Here is a 24,747-nt window from a genome sequence, read left to right as displayed (position 1 = left end):
TTGCATTGCTTTTAAATATTGGCAAATGAAAAGAGAAGGAAGTAGATTGGCGACACTTAGCAAGAATCATAACTGGTTTTGAAACCAAGTGTTTTCTTTTGGGCATTTCCCAGGTATGTGTGCGGGTGGAGTTTTTTTTGAAAAACATCTTTCACTGTTTCCTTTTGTGTAGGTAAATAAAACACATTTTTTTAAAAATGAAATGAATGGAAAGGGTGAGTCACTAGATTATTAAAGCAAAGAAGTGAGCAGTGCTGGCATTTCTTATAACAAGCCCTGCTGCATTGTGTGTGTCTGACATGCTACAAATATTCATTGTTGTATTACTATAGACCCTAGGCACTCCAGGCATGGCCCAAGATCCCACTGTGCTGTATGCACAGATAGAGATGGCCCCTGCCACACAGAGCTTACAGACTAAATAGACAAGACATGGAGGCATAGAGGAGGGAAGTGATTTGCCCAAGCTCACTTACCGAGGCAGAGCCAGGAATAAAAACCCAGGTCTTTTCAGCTCCAGTCTGGTGATCTGTTCTCAAAGCAAGAGCAGGCTCAGATACCCCAGTGAGGGGCAGCAATATGCAACCCAAAGCTAGAGCGCCTACCCCCTGCCTCTCTGTGCCTTGATTATCCCAGCTGGCAAACATGGCTGCTAGTAATTGTGAGGGGGAAGGGATAACTCAGTGGTTTGAGCATTGGCCTGCTAAACCTAGGGTTGTGAGCTCAGTCCTTGAGGGGACTACTTAGAGATCTGGGGCAAAATTGGTCCTGCTAGTGAAGGCGGGGGGCTGGACTCCATGACCTTTCAGGGTGCCTTCCAGCTCTATGAGATAGGTATATCTCCATTTATTATTATTATATTAGTAATGCCTTGTTGCACATGATGGGCCTGTTCCCGTCTGTCAGTGTGGCTGCACTCTGGAAAGGCACAGTCATCTGGCCAGCCTGACTTTTCCAGCTGCTACGCTCCGGTGCAGAGACAGGAGCAGCTGAGGCAGCGTCCCTGAATGCAGAAGGAACAGGTTAGGGGCAGAGATCCCTGCCTGACTCTGCTTCCCCAAAGGTATTTAGGTGCCTCCTCGCTCCCAATTGGGAAAATCCAATTTTCTGTTGAAAACCAGGCTTGGCAGAAAACTCCCAGCCAGCTGCAGAAACCCAAGCCAGACAGCTGGTGTCCCTGAGGGAGGCAACTGCCTGCATCAGCCAGCCTGCCCAGGCCAAGGGACCCGGCTCCCTGCTGGGATGGAGTGGGGATTTCCTGCAGTGGCTTTATGAATGGATTGCCTGACAGTGACTGGGGTGGAGCAGGAGCCACAAGGGGTTCATGTCACATAACCAGGCCAGGCTGGAATGCAGGGTCGATAAGGCCTGGCTGAAAGCGACCCCTATCTACAGAGGGCCTAGAAAGACAACGGAGACCCCCAGGGCTGCACGACTGCCATCTAACAATGGGGAAGACGTGAACTCAGCATGGCTCTGCAGGACAATGGCACTGGGACCCGCTGACCTGTTGGAGACTCAGCAGCTCTCATGTGGGCCTGACAAACACACAGAGGGAGAGAGCCAACCATGGATTCCACAGCAGGCTGGCTGGGTGGAGCACCAGCTTGGCCAGGATGGATGATGTCTTAACCTTTGTCCCTCAGGACTCCCCGTGCTGTGTGCCAGCAGCCTAATGGTTGGAAAAGGCAGCCTGGTGTCCCTGCAGACACTGGCTGTGGTGCCCAGGGCCCTGGAGAGAGTGAATAGCTCTGACCAGGCATCTGGCTCAGTTGGACTCACGGCTCAAAGCAGGAGGGCTGGAGTCCAGTGGCTCAGTTTTGGAGGCGCTGAGGCCGTGTGGCCAGCCCTGGAGGAACAGTGAGCCCCCTCGGGGGACTGGCACACTGAAGGGGGTCCTCTGGGACAGTTTAAAAGCTGGGGCATAGCCCAGATCTTGTGGATCCATCACTCCTGCCCTCTGATTTCAGCCCAATTCATTGCCCTGTGGGAGCTGGTTCCATGCTGAGTCATAGCCTGGGAGGCACCAGAGGGTTTGGGGGGGCAGGGGCACTAATTACCTTATGCCCCCCTTTCTGATGAGGAGATTGGCCTGAATGGCAGAGGGGTGAGCTATTAGGGCCAGACGCTCTGGTGATGGACACAGAACCTGGTGGTGGATGGGAGAGGCATCAGGGGATTGAGACTGGACTGGCTTTGAGCAGGGGGTTGGACTAGATGACCTCCTGAGGTCCCTTCCACCCCTGATATTCTATGATTCTATGATAGACAGGGGATGTTCAAACCTCCTCAGGCCATGACTCAGCTCATCCATTCCTGTGCCCGGGACAGGGCTTTAAGCCACCTTTAAGACTAACAGATGTATTGGAGCATAAGCTTTCGTGGGTGAACAGGACCCTCTGTTGCTTTTTACAGATCCAGACTAACATGGCTACCCCATGTTACAAGTCACCTTTGTGCTCCCTGCGTCGGTGGCCAGGTAGCCTTGGGGCTGCTCTAAGTTACACTCTGCTCCCTTTAGGAAGCAGAGCCCAGCTGAGCTGCTGTGCACTCTGGCCACACCCCCTGGGCTGTGGGGCTAAGCAGGCACTGATACCAACTAGGGCGGGCCAGTTCTCAGGGAGCAAGCATAATTCATTAATGCACCCAGCTCCCACCATGGCATCGCTCACCCAGCAATAGTGCTGCCCCACAGAGACTCCAACAGGCAGAACCTCCCTGAGCCAAACTGCACTATCCCTGCCCCCCAGCAAGATCTGGGCTGTGTTCATACCCCGGGCCCATCGATGCAGGTGGGGACTTGCTGCAAGCTGGCAGAGATCTCCCTGGCAAAGACCAAGGAGGGGTTAGTCATTGTGCTTCCATTGTGGGGCAGAGGGAAGGATGGGGGGCTGCACAGGGAAGTGTCCCCTTCATGCTGCATTTCCTGGGTTTGAGCCGATTCATTCTGGAGCAGGATAGGGCTAATGGTCAGAGCACATGAGTCGGGAGCCTGTGTTCTCATCTCAGCCACGGCAGGCGGGCAAGGCTTTCCCGCCCTCAGTTTCCCTCTTTGGAGCCAGCACCCATGTGTGTAAATTGCTTTAAGTTCAATCTGAGAAGGAGTCCAAGAGCCCCTCTGTCCCCCGGGGGGTGGGGTGGGAATCGACTGGCAGGGACAGGGGAACCACCAGTGCCCCTGATCTGTGGGGCACCAGGGATCACAGATCACAGGGCTGTTGAGCCAGCACCTTTCCCAAGTTCTCCCCTGGGTGGCTGGGTCACAGACCCCACCTTCCAGGGCTTTGGCTTAGGTGACTGTTTCTTGCTTCCTGTCCCATCCTGAGGCAGCAGAGGGCACAGGAGCCCATCTCCCCCGTGGGCCTGGGGACCCCAGGGAAGGGAGGAGCCCAGAGCCACCTGCAAAGTGAATTAACTCTTTATTTACAGGCGGAGTGAGGCTGGCACAGAGAGATATGGCATGGTGTCTATGTGTGCAGAGCTGGGGAAGGGGAGGAGGAGTTCACCCCCTCTCTCCTCAGTCACAGTGATGGGGTTGGCATCCTTTGACCCAACTGACCAAAGCAGTGCTCAATGGCACAAAAGCAAAGGGCTAGTGGGGAGGGACAACAGAGGGCATCATGCCCCCGATCCTCCCCCAGTAACACCTGCTCAGCTGCAGGGCAGGAGCCTCAGGGCAGCATGGGGCTGTGCAGTGTGAGGGGCGGACAGAGCAATCCCCACGGGAGCATGTTCCATCCTTCCTCCAGATCTACGGGGGGTGGAGGGGATGCATACTTGGGGGAGGGGCTTTTCCCACCATAGAGTCCATCCCTTCCATTGGCCCTGCCCCCAGCAGCACTCAGGCCCCGCCCCCCAAGGGTGATCTGCACTGAGGCCCCCGGTATCAAATGCCCTGCCCCCAGACGTTGGCATAGGGCAGCTGCTGGGCCCTAGCACCATCCATGGCAGTACCCTGGGCTATGGGGGCAGAGCCACAGTCAGAGGCAAGGCTACGGGGGTGGAGTCTCACCCCGAGCCAGGCTCTAGGTCCACGCTGGCCTGCCGCACCATCCTCCTGGGTCGTGATGGGGGGAGGGTGCCTCCTCCAGTCTGGGGCTCCTGTGATGGGGGCGGGGGGCTAGCAGGCTCCTCCCTGGGAGGTCTTTCCCAGCCAGCTGTCTCTAGCCGCTCCTCGAACTCTCTGGTGCGGCTGAGCACCAGGGCGGCATCCATGAGCTGGGCCACAGAGTAGCGGTGCTCCATGGCACGAGCCCGGCGTGGAGGCGGGGCCCTGGGGCTGGGGCCCTCCACGTGCTTCACAGCCTTGTGCACCTTGCCCGGTGCCGGGTGGTAGGAGATCTGCTTGCACGGCTGGGCATGGCTTCGGGGGACCTGGCGGCTGCGCTGCTGGCCCCGTCGCTTGCCTGTCTTGTCTGTTGGGGCCCGCGATGGGTGCTGCTTGGCCTTGGAGCCTGGCACGGCTGCCCCCGGCTCCTCCTGGTCCTGTGGGGGTGATGGTGAGGCTGCATGTTCCGGGGGGGGGCACTCCACAGTGGACTCGCGCTCTGAGGCAGCAAACACCTGCAGGAAAGAGGAAAGGAGGCGATCAGAGAACAGGTTTGCTCGGGGCACTGATAGACTCAGGCTCTCTCTCTGCTGGGCCCCAATCCCTCCCCTCCTGCCCCACACATGGGCCCCACCTCTAGCTGCGTACAAGGCCGTCCTTACCCATACACAAAGTACGCAGCTGCGTAGGGCACCAGGAAATTTGGGGCATCAAATTTCCTGGTGCCCTGCGCAGCTACGTGCTGCCTCAGCCCCGCCTCTTCCCGCCCCTGCTCCGCCCCTTCCCCTGAGGACTTCAGAAGCGGTCGGGCTCCCTGCACTCACCGGTAAATAGAGCAACCCAGCCCTAGCCTGCTCTGCTCCCCGGCTCCCAGCCACACTGCTGGCGAGTGCTGGGGGTTGGTTCCCCCCTGACCATAGACGCCGACTCCGGGGGTGCTCCGGGGCTGGAGCACCCACGGGAAAAAAAATGGTGGGTGATCAGCACCCACCGGCAGCTCCCCGTGGCCCCGCCCCACCCCCTGCTCACCTCCGCCTCCTCCGTTAGCGTGCTGCTGTTTCCTGCTTCTCCTCCCTCCCAGCGCTTGCACTGCGACACAGCTGATTCGCGGGGCATGGAGGGAGGGGGGAGGAGGGGGAATGCTGCACGCTGGGGGAAGAGATCCAATAGGGGCAGGGAGGAGGCGGAGTTAGGGCAGGGACTTTGTGGATGTGGTTGGAATGGGGGCAGAGATGGGGTGGAGTCGGGGTGGGGGACATGGGCACCCACTGGCGCCGAGAAAGTTGGCGTCTATGCCCCTAATCCCCAAGCCTGTGAACCAGGGGAGCAGAGCAAGCTGGGCTGGGTCACACCACTTCCTGCAGGAAGTGGTCAGCCCCACCCCCCCTCACGGAAGCCTGGGGCGGGGCCCCACACAACCCCCCCCGCGTAGGGCACCAAAATAGCTAGGGACGGCCCTGGCTGCATAGCACCTTCCCATACCCCTGGATCCCACCAGCTCGGGCTTCCCCCTCCCCCATGATGCCCCCTGGCTGTGCCACTCACCTCCCCCTCAGCAGCACCCCCCAGTGGGGTGGTGGCATCAGGGCTGTCCATCTCGCTGATGCTCCTCATCACGGCGTAGAGGTTGATGCGCCGGTCGCGCGGTGTCTTGGGTGTCTCTGGCACCTGCAGCACAGCCAGGTGCCCCCGGACCTCCTCAGCCCCTGAGTCATCTGAGGCCCCCGGCTCCTCTGCCTCCTGCACCCAGATCTGGGGCCCTTCGCCCCCTGCTGGGGCCTGGGGCTGGGCTGGCTCCTCGGGGGGCTCCCGCAGGGGCCGGAAACAATACTGGGGCGTCGTGACTGGCTCCTCCTCCTGCCGCCCTGGCTCCTCCTCTGAACTCAGTATCTCCTGGCACAGGCTCCCCTCGCTTTCCGATTGGTCGCTGCCAGTGTCACTCCCGTTCACCGTGTCCTCCCATTGGCTGTCTCCTGCCTTCTGCTCCCACAGGCTGCTGTGCCGGCTGTGCAGAGACACACTGAGCTGAACATGAGGCACTGGGGTTGTCACAACAACCCCTGCTGGGGAGGGGAAGGCTGGGCTGGGCAGTTTCCTCCCCCTCCCTGATGTCACAGAACCCCTGCTGGGGGTCAAGGCTAGGCAGTGAAGGCTTCTCCCCCTCCTTGCAGTTACCTGGCGTCCAAGATGCCCTGGTAGAACTCCAGCTGCTTCATGAAGCTGGGGTTGGGGTGCACGATGGGGCGTTGCTCCTGCACATGCCGGTAGGCCCGCTCCAGCGCCCAGCCGTACTCCTTCATGGCGTAGGCAATCACCGTGGAGGCTGAGCGGCTTACGCCCATCTTGCAGTGCACCAACACCCGCAAGTTCTGGGCCCTGCTGGGGGATACGGGCTGGTGAGGCAGGCACAAGGGGCTCAGTGCACCTTCTTCACCTCCCCTTCCCCAGCTGTCTGCAGACAACTCCAGAAGGGAGCTCACAGCAGTGAGCCCAAGATCGCAGCATGGGCCGGCGCAAGTGAAAACAGAGGCTGTGGTACAATCCTGGATAGCTAAGTACCGGCCGAGATTCACCTACAGAGCAGCTGCTTTACCTTGGAAGCGGATAAATCCATTAGTAGTATCACTCCGACATGTGAGTGCTGGGGAGAATTTGTCTCCTGGTATGGAAGACTGCCCAAAAGCACATCCCTGGGGAACTGCGACCTGGAGACCCTTTGGTGCCAACTGGCAGAGGGCATAAACGGACATAGGGTTTTACAGGTATCCCCTGGGTCTAACGTCTACATAATAGTGCACCGAAGGGAGGCACGTGAGGCCTCTACCAACAGCCAGTAATTTGCTGGTTGCCCTAATCATGGTGAGATGTATGGATGTATCTACTGAACACTGCATTCTTAAGGTAGAATCATAGAATATTAGGGTTGGAAGAGACCTCAGAAGGTCATCTAGTCTAACCCCCTGCTCAAAGCAGGACCAACTCCAACTAAATCATCCCAGCCAGGGCTTTGTCAAGCCAGTCCTTAAAAACCTCTTAAGGATGGAGATTCCACCACCTCCCTAGGTAACCCATTCCAGTGCTTCACCACCCTCCTAGTGAAATCGTTTTTCCTAATATCCAACCTAGACCTCCCTCACTGCAACTTGAGACCATTACTCCTTGTTCTGTCAGGTATGTAAGTTATGAAGGGAAGGAACAGGTTCTGTTCAGGCAGGGGGTAGGAAATGCTTCTCTCTCTCCCTGGCTGACCATTGTGTCGTGTGTGGCTTACAATATAAATCAATCTGCGTATGGAGCCACCAGCTAATCAAAACCATGAGGGCGACAAGAGCTCACAATGTCTACAGGAAGCAACACCCGGCAGGAGGGCGGACAGGTTCTGACTAAGATCAAAGAATTAGTGTGGTATATGGGGAAAATGCAGAGAGACATCAATATTCCTTCACCTAGAGCACAAGCTGTGAGGCAGCTTGTCTTATGGAGGCGACAGCTGGCCTGGTTAATAGCTGGGAGAATGACCCTGGGTGAGCTAAGCCTCTTTGAGACAGGACGGTGTGTAAGCTCTAGAAGGCAGGTTATGATTTTGTTTTAGAGGTAACCAGCTGCTTCCAGAGCTTCTAAGTACTTGCTGTTATTTCAGTCTCTTTTCTTTGATAAATAACCTTATCCTTGTTTTCCCTATAAACGTATCACAGTGCAGTGAGCTGAGATGTAAGTGGGAAGCTGAGGGGCATGGTCCCAAATGAACAACGGATCGGTACATACTGCGAGTGTCCAGGGAGCTGGGGCTGGATGCTCCAGGGGAACGCTCGGGGCAGGGCCGGCTCCAGGGTTTTGGCCGCCCCAAGCAGCCAAAACAAAAAAAAACAAAAAAACAAAAAAAAAAGGTGACGGCAATTCGGCGGGAGGTCCTTCACTCCCAGGCAGAGTGAGGGACTGTCCGCTGAATTGCTGCCAAATACCTGGACGTGCCGCCCCTCTCCCGAGCGGCCACACCAAGCACCTGCTTGAGAAGCTGGTGCCTGGAGCCGGCCCTGGCTCGGGGGTTGGAGTGTGCCTGTCGCTCATCTGCAGATGGATAGTGGTGTCTGCTCAGGCTGAGAGGGGGATGATTGTGTTGCCAGTGGAGTCAGGGAGCTGATCTCTGGCAGGCGCAGACAAGGCTCTTTCATGCTAAGGGCAGGTGGTAGTTAGCTGCACAATCCTGGGTACCGCCGGGAAGCATCCCAGGGAATCGGACACTATCTGTACCGGGGCTTCAGAACAGACAAACCAGCAATACAGGAGAAATTCAGACCTGTTTGACCTGGATCCCTCTGGCAACAAACTTTGCCCTGACAGCAAAAAAGCACAGGCCACCATTCGCGAGCTGACCCCCATGGACTACAACCAAAGTGCACTGCCGCAATCACCCAAAGACACATTGCAACCCATAAACCCGCCCACACAGCCACGTGCCGAATGGAACAAGTCAAGTAGGAGACAGCAAAGTCCGCAATGAGCAGCTCCGACACCCAGAGCTGAAATAGCCACAAAAACGCTGGAACATGGAGAGGCAGCTGGATTCTGGGAGATCAAATTAACTCTTAGCCCTGTCCTGCCGTGCCGCCCCTTCTTCCTGAGCCTCTGTCCTCGTGCTACCTCTTCCTCCCAAGATCCCGCCCCCCATCGCTCACCCTTACAGCCGGTAAAAACTGATGGGGCCATGGCCCCCTGGCCCACTGTTTTCCGGCACACCTGCTTCAGGGAGGGAGCACAGAAATGGCTGCTTGACTTCTTTGATTCCTGCATGGAGGTACCCAGGCTGTGCAGACAGGCCAAAGTGGTCGCACTATTCAAACCACATAAAGACCCCAAACTCTGTAACATTACCACTCAATAGCCTTATTCTGCTTACCCTACAACAGGGGTGGGCAAACTATGGCCCGCAGACTGGGTCTGGCCCGCCAGCCATTTTAAGCCGGCCCTCGAGCTCCTGCTGGGGAGTGGGGTCCAGGGCTTGCCCCATTCTGGCCGAGGAGCAGGGTTGGGGGCTGCTCCACGCGGCTCCTGGAAGCAGTGGCATGGCCCCCCTCCGGCTCCTATGCGTTCCAATGGCCCCCTCTGGTGCTCCAATGGGAGCTGCAGGAGCGATTCCTGTGGACGGGGCAACGTGCAGAGCCACCTGGCTGCACCTCCGCATAGGAGCCGGATGGGACATGCCGCTGCTTCCGAGAACTGCTTGAGATAAGCACTGTCCAGAGCCTGAAACCGAGCCTTTCCCCACACCCCAATCCCCTGCCTCAGCCCAGATCCCTCTCCCACCCTCCAATCCCCTTGATCCCAGCCCAGAGCACCCTCCTGCACCCCAAACCCTTCATCCCCAGCCCCACCCCAGAGCCCAAACCCCCAGCCAGCTTCCTCACCCCCCCCAGCACCCCACTCCCCCGCCCCAGCCTGGAACCCCTCCCGCACACTGAACTCCTCATTTCTGGCCCCACCCCAAAGCCCACACCCCCAACCAGAGCCCTCACCCCATCCCACACCCCAACCCCAATTTTGTGAGCATTCATGGCCCGCCATACAATTTCTATTCCCAGATGTGGCCTTCGGGCCAAAAAGTTTACCCACCCCTGCCCTACAAGCTATACGAACAGAGGATAGCAGATGGAATAGCGCCAGCAGTAGAAGGCCAGTTGACTGATGACAATGCCCAGGACCTTCCTGCCTGTGGCCCAGTTGTAAACCTAACTCAATACATCGAAGATGGCTTCGAAGCCTGTAAAATTACAGAAGTTGTGCTGTTGACCTGTCAGTTGCTTATAACGCTGTGAACTATCATGTGCTTCTACTGAAGTAGCAAGGCGGCCCAAGTCATCTCCCTGCTCAAAAAATGACCTTTTATTGTCGTGATGGATGGTCAGAAAAGTTGATGTCGTACTCAGTGGAACGGCTTGCCCCAAGGTTCCGTGGCGTCACCCTTTCTGGTTTATGTCTACACAAATGACCAACTGGAATTCCCGATGTGTGAAGATTCATTTAGGCAGATGATCTTCGCGTCATTACCCAATTGGAAAGATTGGAGGACATTCTAACTGGCTCCTTGAGTGTACTTGGAGAATACTATCACACATGGATCCTGAATGCCAGCCCTAGCAAGACACCAGCTTACACCTTCCACCTGAAACACCGTCAGGCCCAGGGCCGGCTTTAGGCCGATTCCCCCAGATCAGGCCCCGCGCCCTAAAGAAGAGTGCCTAACTTAAGCACCTTTTTAATTTTTTTACTCACCTGGCGGCGGTCCGGGTCTTCGGCGGCACGTCGGCGGCGAGCCCTTCACTCGCTCCAGGTCTTCGGTGGCATTTCGACGGCGGGTCCTTCAGTGCCGCAGAAGACCCAGAGTGAGTGAAGGACCCACCACTGAAGTGCCACTGAAGACCCGGACCACCGCCAGGTATTCGAATCGGGCCTCACCCTTCCTAAAGCCGGCCCTGATCAGGCCAAGCAAAACTATCGTGGGCAGGTACACGTGAGCTCTATGAATATCCAGTGTACCTAAGGGTCACATTAGACAGAACGCTGTCACTCAAAGAGCACATCAAGAAGCTGAAAAAGAAAGTGAACTCCAGGAATTGCGTACTCCAAAAACTGACCCACATAAAAGGGGAGCTGACCCCAAAACACACCAGCTAAGCAGTCTTGCCCTAGCTCCAGAGTACTGCGTCGTGTTTGGTCCAGCACGAGTTATGCACACAAAATTGTTACTGAAGTCAATCAATCCCACAGGATCATCACAGGCACTTTTAAACTGTAGCTATACTGCCTTGCAGGGACTGCGCCACCATCAGTGAGGTAGAAAGGAGAGACCAAAACAGGTGCAGGATCCCAGATACCCACTGCACGGACACATTCCACCATCCAGGAGGCTGAAGTCCCAAAAGAGCTTTGTCTCTGAAAATCCCTTACCCCAAATACCTCTGTGGCAAGCTCCAGAGTAACAAAGAAGCAGGAGAACTTGATTCCTTCAGAGCCACTCCCTCCGGGCACAACCTTGAACGAAAATTCTGCATCGCGGCTCCCAAGGGGCGGTGCAACACCCCCAAATTTGAACAGTCTCTTGGGGTGCCAGGTGCCCAAGTGGTCTTCCTGCACAGGGCAGGCCATGTGGCCTCCTGGGCCTGTATCTCTGGGGCTCCAGCCCTCCTGCTTTACACCGGAAGCTCTCTTCAGTGAGGCCAGCTGAGAGAGACTCCTGGTAGAGACTCATCCTCTCTTCAGGGATTAATGCACCTCATCCAGCATTTGCAGTGACACCAAACAGCGTGGGCAGAACAGTCAGGTTTATTAGTCAGCTGCGACCCAGCCGAGGAAGGCCTTAGGTTGGCGCAGAGAAAAGAAGGTTGAAACTTGATCTACTGTGGTCAACCCAGATCCCAGCCACGCTGTGGCGTCGTGGCGAACTTCACTTTCAGGCTCGCTGTCTCTCTCTGACTTCTTTCCTTAGTCAGTTCCGAGGTGAGAGCTCCAAGCTTCTTCCAGCAGTCACCCACACCCCTCCCACACCTCCCAGTCCTTTGTTCTGGAGATGGGCTCTCTGCTCAGCTTCTCTCCTTGTCCTGGAGAGTGGGCTTTCCATTGTCTTCTCAGATGTTCTGCCAGTCTTTTTTAACGACCCATTCAGTCCGCTCTGACAGGCAGGCCATACGAACGAACACACACACACACACACACCCCTATGTCTCAGCCTTCACTGAGAGTAAACTTAATCCTTTTCCTCCCCACCAGGTCGCCATGCAAGATATAGGGGAAACTGAGGCACACATAGGGCTCGTAAAAATACTACAGAAAATATCCGCTCTGTCACACACAGATGTACTCTAAATCAAGTGAGAGCCGGGGTGGCAGAGACAGGTGACAATACGATCAAGTGGAAGCTGAGGAATGGCCCAGATGTGAACGTGGAGAGCCTAGGCAAACACCTGAATGCTGCCCCCCGCCCTCTTGAGGAAGTATTTGAGATAAGAGACACCACCAGGTCATGGCTACGGTTTTGGCGTGATTAGCTATGATGATTATCTCAGAGATGCCCTCCACGCTCCCTTTTCCAGTGCCCACAAGTGATCCAGGTTACATATGATCCTTCCCATGCATGTCTTTGGACATGTCTCCCCCACACTCACTCCTTTTGTAATACACTCTGCAAGAGTTTTTTTTCTCTTAATTAATTGGCCTCTCAGAGGTGGTAAGACAACTCCCACCTGTTTATGCTCTCTGTATGTGTGTATATATATCTCCTCAATATATGTTCCATTCTATATGCATCCGAAGAAGTGGGCTGTAGTCCACGAAAGCTTATGCTCTAATAAATTTGTTAGTCTCTAAGGTGCCACAAGTCCTCCTGTTCTTCTTTTTGCGGATACAGACTAACACGGCTGCTACTCTGAAACTCTGCAAGAGGCAGCTTATGTCGCCACCTAGAGGCTGCAGCCCACAGTGCAGCCACAGAGAGGACAAAGGACCAATGCCGCTACCACCTCGGGATCTCATTTAGCTCCAGTGACAGAGGCCAGGGTGTGTGGAGCTGACGGGGCAGCAGCTACCTGGGGACAGGTGGGGTGATTCGCCCGGTTATCAGCACATGTGAGATTCCCCCCCCCCCAAGCCTCCCACTTACCGGACAGCTGAGATGAAGTGATACGTCTCCTTCCAGTAGGGCAGCAGCTGGGAGGCCTCTTCGTCATAGAGCCGCACATTCAGGTAGGTGAAATGTGCCGGGAAGAAGTTGTCGATTTCCCGGGTCACGTTGAGGATGTGGCTGATTCTGATACAGAGGAGGAGTCAGGGAGGTGCTGGGGGCTCCCCAGTACTACCATAGCCCGAAACACCCTACTTCCAGTGCCCATCCCAGCAGGTAGCCTTGGAGACAAGCTGCCCTGCCCCCACTAGGAGCACCAAGCAGGATGGTGAGGCAGTGCAGGAGGCAGGATTCAAACTCAGCTCAGACAGCCCCTTGCAGCCTGGAGAACAATAGGGAGGCAGGGACAGGGTCGCTCCAAGCTGCCCTTCCCCCAGCACTTGGGCTCCGGTGTTTCAGTATGCACCCTGGTCAGGATGGTTGCAGGGACAGATCCTGCCCTAGGAGCAGCAGCAGACTCACTAATCTCTCTACACCATCTGGCCACTGCAGGGCGATGGAAAGTTGCCCTGGGTCAACACAGGCCAGGTGGGGAATCTTCCCCCAACCCTCCCCCAGGGCCGGAGCACACACCTGTTGCGCTGCAGCTCCTCCAGGTTGGCTGCGTTCCACTCGGAGCCCTAGAGACAGGCAGAGAGGGGGACAGCAGAGTGAATGGACGAATGGGGAAATCTGGGGCAGCAACTGCAGCTGCTCCCTTAGCGCCTTCTCAAGGAAAGTCCTACCCCCAGAGGGCCACATCCAGCCCTGAGTAACTGCAAGAGCGCCCCCTGCTGGGAGAGGATGGGACTGGAGTAGCTGGGAGCTCCCCCAACAACCAGTGCTTCTGCCCCACTTCCCACAGTGCCCCCTGCTGGGAGAGGCCAGAACTGGAGTAGCTGATAGCTCTCCCCACAGCCTGCACTTCTGCTCCACTCCCTGCAGTGGCCCCTCCTGGAAGAGGCCAGGACAGAGCTTTCCCCAGCCCCCGGCAGCTCCTCACTAGGTACAGGTGGTCAAAGATCTTGGAGGGACGGTCCATCTGGGCCATGATGAGCAGCATCTCGTTGTCAATGAACTCCTTGTACTCCTTCAGGCTGCAGCTAGTGCGGCGCTCCAGCTCTGTGCGGATCTGCAAGGGGAACAGACCATCAGAGGGAAGATCCCACTCTGGCCCCGGGGGGGGGGGGGGGGAGGTGAGGTTGGCTGTTACTCCCACTTCCCCCTAACCCATACATCCTGCCCCTTTTCCCCTCCCGTCTTCCCAGCCAATCGCTTCCCAGGCCCGCCTTTACCCACAAATGCATGCCCATCCCCATCTTCCACCCTGACCCGCCTCCTCTGCCTCTCCCTCCTCCCCATGCACCCCACCTCCTTGGAGGTGATGCTCTCCAGATCAGCCGTGGCCATCAGCTCACGCAGTTTGGCCCGGATCTTCCGCTCCATAAGCTCACGTTCCGTTGGCCTGGGGCACAGGAAAAGGTGGGGTGTCAAAGCCCACAGGGCTCCCACATTCTGCCCCCAGACCCTGCCCCACTTTGGCTTAGATCCAACCAATTTGCAGGTTCCAGGGAGGATTCGAATCTGGTGCTCCAGCAAGGGGGTGGGAGTTCTCTTCCAGCCAGTCGGTATCCAGCATTCGAGGCTCTTACGTGGAGCCCTGCCCTGTCAGATCCTCACTGGCTGCTGAGGTGGGAGATGCCCCAGGGGGACAGGTACATGTGTGGCTCGCTGAATGAAGCTGGTGGGGGAGCCCCCCAATCCCCCACCCTGAGCCAATCCTCCCCATCCCCGCCCATGGCGCTCCCAGCCTGGTACTGACCGGTCAGAGAAGAGGGCAGGGGAGTCGGGCCGCACGGACTCCAGGTCGGACATGGCCAGCCACTCGTTGATGCAGCTCTGCTCTGAGGCTATGGTGCGCTGGTACCACTCAGCCCAGCCCAGCGCGCTGCCCCCAGGGAAGTGGTTGTTTTGGACGGCTTCATTGCACGCCTTGTGCAGTACCTGCAGCACTGACCTGGGGGAGGGGAGCAGACAGGCAGATGGATGTCAGATTGGAGACACAACAAGAGCGAGGCACTGACCCCTGCCCACAGGGACTGGCGGGGGGAGGGGGGCTGTCTCCCCATATGGGACCCCACCTGCTCCCCTGCTGCTTGGCTAGTGCCTGGGAACAGGGCATCTGCACTAGAACTACTTTACTATAACAGTCCCTGTGTGATAAATGAGCGGGGGGCAGCTCCCTTTTGTGGACACCCAGCCAACCAGTTAGCTACAAAATCCCTGTTAGTAGTTATTCTCTACTTGCTTTACCTGTAAAGGGTTAACAAGCCCACAGATAAAAGGAAAGGAGTGGGCACCTGACCAAAAGAGCCAATGGGAGGGCTAGAACTTTTTAAAATGGAGAAAAAACTTCCCTTTGTGTCTGTTCTGGTTCTAGGGTGACCAGACAGCAAGTGTGAAAAATCAGGACGGGGGGTGGGGGGTAATAGGAGCCTATATAAGAAAAAGACCCACAATTGGGACTGTCCCTATAAAATCAGGACATCTGGTCACCCTATGTGGTTCTCTGGGAAAGAGTGGAGACACAGAGCAGCAATGCTGTACGCAGCTTTAATACCAGGTATGAAAAAGCATCAAATCATACCTCAACCCATAGGCGCTGACTCCGTGGGTGCTCCGTGAGTGTGTGTTAAAGGGCTTGAGGGTATCCCACAGGAAGGAATTCCCAAATGAGCCTTCCTGGGTCCCAAGGGGTTTTTTGCAGTTGGGTGGTGGCAGCATCTACCCATCCAAGGTCAGAGCGAAACTGTTTAACTGTTTGGGAGTTTAATACCAGCCTGGAGTGGCAAGTATTAATTTTTAGAATCCTTGCGGGCCCCCACTTTCTGCACTCGAAGTGCCAGAGTGGGGAATCAGCCTTGACACCCTATTCCATTGACTGCAGGGCTTTGGCGCAGGGATACACGGGCGGGGGGGAGGGGGTGTAAGATCCCCACAGCTGTCCCACTGCCTCCCATGGCCACCATACCTCCACCCCAGGGCAATCCCCTCAGATGTCCCTCCACTCACTTGGCCACCATACCTCCACCCCAGGGCAATCCCCTCAGATATCCCTCCTCCTCCCGTGGCCACCATATCTCCACCCCAGCGGCCATGATAACTCCCTCAAAGGAAACCCCAGAGGTATCCCTCTACTTTCTGCAGCCATGACACCTCCTCCCTGGGGCTATCCCCAAAGATATCCCCTGCTTTCCAAGTCTGATGGGGGGGAACAAATGGAAAGCTCACAGTTCAGCCCAAATCCCATCTCTCCAACTCTGTCCCTAAACCCTTGTTCTAGTGGATCCCAGCCACAGTGATAGTCCATCCCCCGCATAATCCCACAGCTCCCACCAGCTGCACTTGACAGGCAGTATGGGGGTCACTCACCACATGGTCTGCACAGAGATGGGTTTGAAGATGCGTGTCTGCCCCCAGGACGTCACACTGAAGCCCCTAGAGACAGAGAGAGGAAGGCAGGGATTTCACAGGGGGGTTGGGCAGGGAGAGGGGGCTGGATGCAGGAGAGAAGGAGGACATTCACCCTTAACACACAGGGTTGGATTGAGGGGCTCAGTGAATGCGCAGTGCCAGCTAGGGTGACCAGACAGCAAATGTGAAAAATCGGGATGGGGATGGGGGGTAATAGAAAGAAAAAGACCCAAAAATCAGGACTGTCCCTATAAAATCGGGACATCTGGTCACCCTAGTACCAACCCAGCAGCTCCCTGCAAGTCAGATCACATGCATGAGCAGAGGTGGGGCGGGTTGCAGTGTCTGGGATCTGAGAGTCAAGCTGGGCTCTCTCTGCTCCATACAGCAGTGCCAGCATCCCTGATCCACATGAGCCATTTGCAGAGGGAGGAGAGTGTGTTGGTATTCTCCCAACCTCCGCCCACAAACCAAGCCCTGCCCATTTGAGAAGCCCCTCCCCACACAGACTCTCAGCTTCCATTAGAAAAAGTGACATCTGGGCCTTGCAGTACTTCATACAACCACCAGAGGTCACAATGTGCATTAAAGAGCTCCAAATTGTGCAAGGACCCTGGTAAACAAAGGATTCAAAGCTGGGACTCAAGCTGAAAGACAGAAGGCTGTAGCTGTTTCCTTTAATAAATGCCTCCTGTTTAAGGAGGTCTGTGAGGCTAGTGGGTAGAGCACTGGCCAAGGACTCAGAAAACCTGGGTTCTACTTCCGGCTTGGCAACTGGCCTGCTGGGTAATCTTGGGCAAGTCACTTCCCCGCTCTGTGCATCAGTTTTCTCATCTATAAAATGGTGCTAATGATCCTGACTTTCTTTGTCTAGTGCTTTGAGATTTACTGATGAAAAACCCTAGATAGAAGCCAAGTATTGTTGTTATTCCTTAGATCACCACAGTGGTATCTGTCTGAGTATGCAGGCAGCTCAGAGCAACAGCTGGGAGAGGTACAAATGTGTATCAATTTGTGATGTTGACTCTGAAACCTAAGGATGGCCCATTAAAGTTTCCTACATTAGGAAACATTTTGGTAAAATTTCTCACTGCTGACTAGGCTGGTGATGGCTGGTTAAGATGCAGCTGCCCCTGCAGAGCGCACGGGACCCTGAGCACCTTGCGTGGGCCATGGCTGGTGGTGCTGCTGTGGGAGCTGGCATGGCTCTCAGAGCCCCACGACCCTGTTCGGAGAGAGGAGGGGAGCTGTGTGCCAGGCAGCAGTTCAGGCAATAAGACTGGAGCCTGTACTACCATCTCCGCCCAGCAGAGGGCAGGACAGGCTCTTGCTGGGGGCAGTGCGTGTGGCGAAACACAGTCCTGATTGGACATAAGGCAGAATTTCCCTCTCTTCCCCCCCATCCCCGCACAGGAGATCTCCCCTTGGGGGGTAGCACAGACAATTGAGGTCTCTTACCCATCCCCATCGAGGAAGACCTGGGTGTCGCTCCAGAGGGGCAGCACCATCCCCAGGGTGCATCTGGCCGACCTAGGGGCAGAGAGAGGGGTCAGAGCACACAGCATGGGGGAGGGAGTGTAGGGGTCCCCACTGGGGTGTGCGGGAGGTTACAGACTTGGAACAAGGACCCCACAGACTCCAGCTCCCTGCTCCTGTCCAGGGTTCTGCTCTGGTGCTGGGGGGCAGCCCAAGGGCAGAGCAAATAATTTGGCCACTCTGGTGCTGAGAGCTCAGGGTTCAGGCAGCTCCTCCCACAGGTTGTGGGCATGAACCCCCCCACTCCTCAGTCCTGCTCCTCTCGCCCTAATTCCTGCTCTCCTCTGTGCTCCCCCTCCCCATGCCTCACTCGCCAACACACCCCTTGCATCCCCCATTCCTCCCCGCTCCTCACTGTGCCCCCCCCATCTCCTCACCCCTCTTCAGGAAAGTCCACGCCCAGAAGGACCGTCTCGTTCTTGCCCTCCAGCTCCTCTGTCGACACGAGCAGCAGGTACCGGATCCGGTGGGGCCGGGTTGACTCCAGCCGCACGGCCTGAAGACAAAGCCAGAGGCAGACTGAGACCTTCCTCTCCATGTGAACTCCCAGTGCCCCAGTATGCCCCTGCCTCTGTGTCACAGTGCCCTCTGCTGGGGAAGGCGGGGCTAGGCAGTGTAGGTTCCGCCCCCTCCTTGGTGTCCCAGCACCCCCTGCTGGGGAGGGCAGGGCTGGGCAGTGAAGGTGCCTCCCCCTTCCCAATTTCCCAGCACCCTCACTGGGGAGGGTAGCGTGGACAGTGCAGGCTCCTCCCACTCCCCAATTTCCCAGCACCCCCTGCTGGGAGGGCAGGGCTGGGCAGTGTAGGCTCCTCCCCAATTTCCCAGCATACCCTGCTGGAGAGGGTGGGGTTGGGCAGTGGTTTCCCAGCTCAGTGTCAGGGCTCTGTAAGGGAGATGTTAAGAGATGAACCCCAGGGTCTCTGTTCTGCTCTGGGGGGGTCAGTGATCCACACACAGCTCTCAGGGCTGGGGGGCCCCGGGGGCATAGGCAGCATGACTCAACCTTGCAAGCAAGGGAAGCTCTGAGCAACCCTGGGAAGCTCCCTGCAGAGTCCCCTGGGCTGGACTGTGCAGCTGGCTCTGGCTGCCAGCCCAGGAGGCGAGAGCAAGAGCCCTGCAGCCATAAATGGGGAACTGGCTGCTCAGAAATGAGATTCCACAGGCAGGGATCCCCTCCCCCAACAACCTCCATGCTGCACGCAGACAGCACCCCACCTGCCCCTCCCCAGCAGAGGGCGCTGTGACACCAGAGAGGGGGAGGAGTCTGCACGGACTAGTCCTGCCCTCCCCAGCAAGGGGCACTGTGACACCAGGGAGGGGAAAGAGCCTGCACTGCCCAGCCCCACCCTCTCCAACCTGGCATGACATCCTGTACCCTGCCGGTGGGTGGAGCAGCCCACGCGCTGGAGTGGTTAACAATTCTCCAATCAGGCTGGGCCAGAGCCAGGGACGGGGAAGAGGGGGGAAGGAGGGACCAGGCCTGGGATTGCAAACAATGAATAATGCTCATGCAATGGATGGACTGCAACCCTGAGCCAGCCTTCCCGGGAGGGAGTCTGTGCACGCAGGGCTGTGGGGAGTGGGATGGGGGGGAGGGGGCGCTGCAGGAACTGGGCTCGTGCAATCAGGATGGGGAGGGGCAGCTGCAGCTGGGAGTGGAGAGAAGGGAGGGGGCGGGGCAGTGAGTAACAGGGCTCAGTTGAGGGGCAGTAGGAGTGCAGGGAGACACAGGCATGGGGGGCGCAGTCTGCCCCTTCCCTTCCCCACCTACAGTATATATCCTGTTGTTGCTTCCCCCTTGAGCACCAAGATCAAACCCACTAGGCTGCTCCAAGCTGTTCTCACCCACCCCGCCCAGGGCACGGGCTGGGAACCTAGGCCCCCTGAATGGAGGCGCCAGGACAAGGTGGGGTGGGAGCAATGCATTGTGGGTACACTGAGATAGCTGCTCCTGCAGCACTGGAGCCTGGGGGGCTGGATCGGCCTATTGGGCTAATCTGGGGCAGGGGGTGATGGCGGGAAGATGCTGGACTAGATGGACCCATGGGGCTGATCTGGGGCACAGTGGGGAGATGCTGGACTGGATAGACCCATGGAGCTGATCTGGGGTAGGGGGGGAGATGCGGAACTGGATGGACCCATGGGGCTGATCTGGGGCACAGTGGGGAAATGATGGACTGGATGGGCCCATCGGGCTGATATGGGGCAGGCTGGCAGGGAGGGAGGTGAAGGGAAGGGTTGATCCTGAGCTGGATGAACCCAGTGGTTTGATGATCTGATGTGGCGACTGTCCGCCTCACTCATCTCCGCCCCCTGTCCCATTGTTTCCGCCCCCGGTCTGTTCTCTCCTGGGAGCCATTGTGGGCCAGCCATTCCCTGTCTCACCAGGCGGATGGCATCCTCTTGCCGCAGCAGCCCCATCATCAGCTGCAGGTGCTGCTCCTGCTGGCTTTGCATTTGGTCCGGAGAGGGTGGGGCTTCTTGCACCGTCTCCAGCTTTTCCTCTTCCGGCAGGAGCAGGGCAGCCCCTTTGACCATGACGAAGCTGTGGCTGGGCGGGAGAGGGGACATAGATATGAGACAGAGGAACATCCTGCAACTACAAGGGAAGCCAGCCCTGGGGGAGGGGAGGGACCTACTCTGTCAAATTTGAGCACGCCAGCTTCCACTGAGAAAAAGAACTGAGTCGCTAACCCTTAGGGCTGTGAAGACAACCTCCCAGACGTGAGGCGTCTGCCTGAGTCTGTGGGCAGGCGGCTCCTGTGCCTCAGCAGCTGCTCAGAGCTTGGCCACTAACAAGCCCCTGGCCAATTTCAGAGCAGATGATCAGATGCCCGCAGGGGACAGAGGTAAAACTCTCCAGGGGCAGGTTAGTTTCACCCTGGGGCTCTGAGCAGATGCAAAGGTGATTCATGGGGGCAGGATTCAAAAGTCAGCAGGGTGGAGGATTGATAGGAGCACCCTCCCCCTCAGCAGCCCACATGCTTGGGGGGCCAATATGGGGCAGAGTCCCTTCTCCTATCCAGCAGCTATAAGGCAGGACCTTCAAATGCAACAGGGAGGGCCCAGCATGGGAATTCCAGCACCACTTCCTCCTTCCAAACAGCAGGGTGCACGGTCATTGCTCCTCCATGTTGGGACCACCTTGCCTGCCTCCCATCTCCCGCCAAGGACCAGGAAGCAGGTGGAGGGGGGCTGGGGTTGGGAACCAGCTCCCCTTTGGCTGGGGTGGTAGTTTATGGGGGTGGCACCTCACCGTCGCTGCAGCTGGCTCCTCCTGGAAACCTCTTCATCCTGCAAAAGAACCACAGACAGATAGATCAGCCCCAGGCTGGGTGCAGGACTTGCTCCCCAGCAGGGGGTGGGCATGTGGGGCATGACCCCATGGCACCCAGCTGGGGCCAGAGATGAGGATGTACCATCCCCCAAGCTCCAGCACAGGCGGGGCAGGTCCAGAGCAAGGCACAAGGATGGGGCAGCTCCTCCGGCCCTGTGGGATGTGAGCGGCACCTCAGGACCCCCGGGAACAAGTTGGCACTGCAGGGCCCCGGGGAGATTCCTGAGCAGCAGCTAGCGCCAGCAGATGTCTGAATAGGAGCCGGCCCACTGATCACCCTGCCAGGGGCCCGGTGGTGCCGAAGGGGTCTCACATTCTGCCAGCAGAGCTCTCAGTTCAGAGATGGTGACCTTGTATTGTGTCACCCTTAGTGCCCCAGACCTAAAAACAAGAAGCTGGAGTCAGGGGAGGATCACAGTCCCCATATCTCATTCTCGAATACTTTCCTTGTAACAACCAGAGAAATTCCCCAGCAAAAATACTTTGTGAAGGATGTAAATGGAACAGCAGCGTTGCTGGGAGTCTGAAACAGTGGCCTGGTTCACCCACCCTTACTGGCCATTTCTCCCTAGGGGTGTATGTTTCAAGCCCCCCCTCCCCCCGAGCAACAGAGCAAGGGGAGCCAGGGATGACCAGAGAGCAAATGAGGAAGGGCTCCTGGGAGCATGTAATTGGGGAAGGAGCAGCCTGGGGGGGAGCTGCAGACAAAGCAGAGATAGCAGCCCTAGCAGGGGGGAGCAGACAGGATAGGAGAGAACCCTGCCCTCAGTGCAGCACCCCCCTGTGTCCAAGAAGCATCCTGCAGGAGGATTCCTGCTCAGCTCTGGCAGCCTGCAGGGGTCACCTGACTCCTGCCCCTCCCAGGAGTGGGCACAGAGAGCTGAAGGGACAGCAGGGGAGTGTGGCTGATGTTACAGAGGAGCCAGGCTTGGCAGCAAAGTCAGGGACTCCTGCACCCTGGGCCCTCTACTCCAATGGTGCCTGAAGGTACTGCGTATCCCTGCAGCCTGCAAGGCACTCGCTCGAGGTCACAGTCGCTGGCACAGGAAGCTGGAGTTCCATGATCTTGGCTGGGGTTTGCCACCCACGGTCAGGCTGCAACGGGGAAATGACCGCATTCGGGACAGGCGTCACCCCGACGCCTCCCACCTATTTAGAGCATCGACTGGGCCATGAGCCCTTTCGGGCACCATCCATGGCCTCAGCCTACGTATCAGGACCTTTTTGTTCCGTCCTGAGAGCCGGAACGGGACTCGCAGCCCAGCAACAATTTCCTCTGACATTTTTTAGTGTGGAAAATAAAATTAACAGCATCCCGGCCCTTCCTGAGCGGCAGCTCCCAGCAAGAGCGCGTGCAACCAAACACGACACTCACAAGCCCACGCAGTCAGGAGACTGCTGTACACGGGGAAACTGGGAGTGTGAATCCTGGCGCTAGTGCCCCTGGGCATGGATCCTGCTGGGGGGGAGCTGGGAGTATGAAGCCTAGCGCTAGTGCCTGGGGTGTGTATCCCGCTGGAGGGAGACTGGGGGGTGAATCCTAGTGTTAGTGCCTGGGGTGTGGATTCCGCTGGAGGGGCACTGGGAGGTGAACCCAGGCGCTGGGGCCCCAGATCCCACTGCACTCAGCATGACTTTGCAGACTGCAAGACGCTAACTGAAGGGGAAGCAGCCTCGTAAGGAAGTGTCCGTTTGTGAAACTTAATGACAAGTCAGTACCAGTGCCCAATAAACCACAGGGCAGCGCAGGCTGCACAAGGGGAATTAGAGCCAGCCACAGGCACTGGGCACCCAGGTGTAATGGCAGCTCTCTTGACGTGCACTACAGCGCCCCCTGCTGGGAGAGGCTGGGGCTGCAGCAGCGGGGCACACCCCAACAGCCAGCGCTCCTGCACTGCTCCCTACAGCGCCCCCTGCTGGGACAAGCTGGGGCTGGAGCAGTGGGGCACACCCCCACAACCAGCGCTGCAGGGCACTAACCACTCCACAAGCTTCCTTCCCCCAGCCACGGAGCTCAGCAGGGAGCAGAGACAGCCCCAAAGCCGGCGCAGGAACTAGCGCCGAGGCACGGAGAGGATGGGAAGGGAGGAGCCCAGCTGGGACAGGGACTGGGTCAGGGAAAGGGGAGCCCGGCTCGGGAGTCCAGCTGGGGCCGGGCAGGAGGCCCTAGGGAGGTCTTGGCAGAGGTCCCGGTTGGGGCAGGGATGGGTCCTGGCAAGGGTCTCGGCTGGGCCGGAGCAGGCACTCACCTTGCGGCCGGTGGGGGAGCCGTGGCCGCTACCGGCCGAGGACCTGCGGACGGTGACCAGCGCCATGCGCCCCCCGGCCCCACCTGCCACAAACTTCGGGCGCCCCCGGCCGTCCGCCGCCGCCGCCTGGACCAGGAAGAGCCGGGAGCCTGCAGCGCCAGGCGCCTCCCCTGAGGGCGGCTCTTAAAGGGACAGCCCGGCCCCAGGGCTTCCCCGGGAGACAGCGGCTGCCAAGAAGGCGACGTGGGGTGAGCTGAGCCCCTGTTAGTGCCCTCCAGGGTGGTGCACCTCAATCTCCACCGCAGCCGCTGATCTCCCAGTCCTGGGCTGCCCCACACAGCTCTGCCAGTGCCCCTGTGTCCTGCCCCACAGACCCCTGCTCTCCCAGCCCTGGACTGCCCCACACAGCTCTGCCAGTGCCCCTGTGTCCTGCTCTCCCGACTCTGGGCTGCCCCCCACAGCTCTGCCAGTGCCCCTGTGTCCTGCCCCACAGACCCCTGCTCTCCCGGCCCTGGGCTGCCCCCCACAGCTTTGCCAGTGCCCCTGTGTCCTGCCCCACAGACCCCTGCTCTCCCAGCCCTGGGCTGCCCCCCACAGCTCGTCCAGTGCCCCTGCTATCCCGCCCCACAGACCCCTGCTATCCCAGCCCCACGCTTCCCACCCCACGCTATGTTAATACATCTCAATCCCGAATAGCTGCTGAACCTGCTATTCCTGTCCTAGGCTCTTGCCCCTGCCTATTCCCCAGGCCTGCATTCCCGGGTGCACGGGGTTTGGGAGCCCCACCAAACCCATTGCTTGGGAGTGCAGTGCTTTGGAATTTGAAGCTGGATGGGCCAGGGCAGCAGCTCTCTGTCCCGGTGGCATAACACCCTGTCCCCATCCAGGCAGCAGCCGCCCATCTGTGGGGGTGCTGTGATTGCTCCAGTTCAAGGCCATGTTGACAGCAACTCTTGGGATCTAATGAGGGGAAATTGATGGGGAGATGAAAAACTTTGCCATGGGGACACAGAACTAGTAGGGACCATCCAGGTGATCACATCCAGTCCCCTGCTCTCCCATGTAACCCCAGCATATAATCCTGGTCATATATGTACCAAGCTCTACATTAAAACCAGGCCAGTTGTTTGCCCCACTACTCCTAGTGGGAGGTGGGTCAGCCCCACACTCCGCTGGTGGGTAGAAACCTTCTAGTTCCCAACCTGTTTATTCCTGGCCACTTTCTCCCCCTTCATTCTTGTGCCAACATTGTCCTTCATTTTAAATCGCTCGTCTCCCTCCCTGCTGTACTGATAGAGACAGCCCCGCTCCATCTTCATTTTGCCGGGCTAAACAAACCAAACTCTCCCAGTCTTTTCTCGTCTAACAGGCCCCTGCTCATAAAGCCATTGAGGTGTTGGGCTGGAAAGAGCCATGAGAGGTCATCAGGTCCAGCCCCCCATGCTGGGGC

At 57.7% G+C, this 24,747-nt stretch overlaps 1 protein-coding gene and 1 long non-coding RNA gene across 4 annotated transcripts; one reads left to right on the top strand and one right to left on the bottom strand.

Moving 5' to 3' along the window:
• Positions 1-3,402: 3,402 nt before the first annotated feature.
• Positions 3,403-23,705, bottom strand: SSH3 (slingshot protein phosphatase 3). Of its 3 annotated transcripts, none has more exons than XM_042858136.2 (14): positions 23,298-23,705; positions 20,968-21,005; positions 20,097-20,256; positions 18,089-18,207; positions 17,634-17,705; positions 16,134-16,199; positions 14,524-14,718; positions 14,073-14,166; positions 13,705-13,833; positions 13,296-13,342; positions 12,702-12,848; positions 6,224-6,427; positions 5,594-6,053; positions 3,403-4,563 (listed from the first exon to the last, which is right to left on the bottom strand). In XM_042858136.2, exons 1-14 carry the CDS (start codon positions 23,361-23,363, stop codon positions 4,009-4,011), a joined length of 2,352 nt encoding a protein of 783 aa, XP_042714070.2. In that variant the 5' UTR covers positions 23,364-23,705; the 3' UTR covers positions 3,403-4,008. The 3 variants fall into 3 exon arrangements, with proteins under 3 accessions (XP_042714070.2, XP_042714068.2, XP_042714069.2); XM_042858134.2 differs by having other exon boundaries at positions 20,097-20,262; positions 23,298-23,693; XM_042858135.2 differs by having other exon boundaries at positions 6,224-6,424; positions 20,097-20,262; positions 23,298-23,687.
• Positions 4,707-7,063, top strand: LOC135982929 (uncharacterized). Its single transcript, XR_010600416.1, has 2 exons — positions 4,707-4,874; positions 6,497-7,063. It is a non-coding gene; the product is annotated as an uncharacterized LOC135982929 (long non-coding RNA).
• Positions 23,706-24,747: the final 1,042 nt, after the last annotated feature.

This window comes from Chrysemys picta, chromosome 4, assembly GCF_011386835.1.
Source record: "Chrysemys picta bellii isolate R12L10 chromosome 4, ASM1138683v2, whole genome shotgun sequence".
Taxonomy (NCBI): domain Eukaryota; kingdom Metazoa; phylum Chordata; order Testudines; family Emydidae; genus Chrysemys; species Chrysemys picta.
This window is presented reverse-complemented; position numbering and strand designations above follow the sequence as displayed.

Bases quoted from the DNA above. Each gene is read 5' to 3' on its own strand.
- SSH3 (XM_042858134.2), bottom strand. From the start codon at position 23,363: ATGGCGCTGGTCACCGTCCGCAGGTCCTCGGCCGGTAGCGGCCACGGC. The intron at 16,200-17,633 runs GTAAGAGACCTC...CTCTGTCTCTAG, and splicing joins GTCTTCCTCGATGGGGATGG to GGGCTTCAGTGTGACGTCCT. The intron at 14,719-16,133 runs GTGAGTGACCCC...CCCCTCCCCCAG, and splicing joins ATCTCTGTGCAGACCATGTG to GTCAGTGCTGCAGGTACTGC.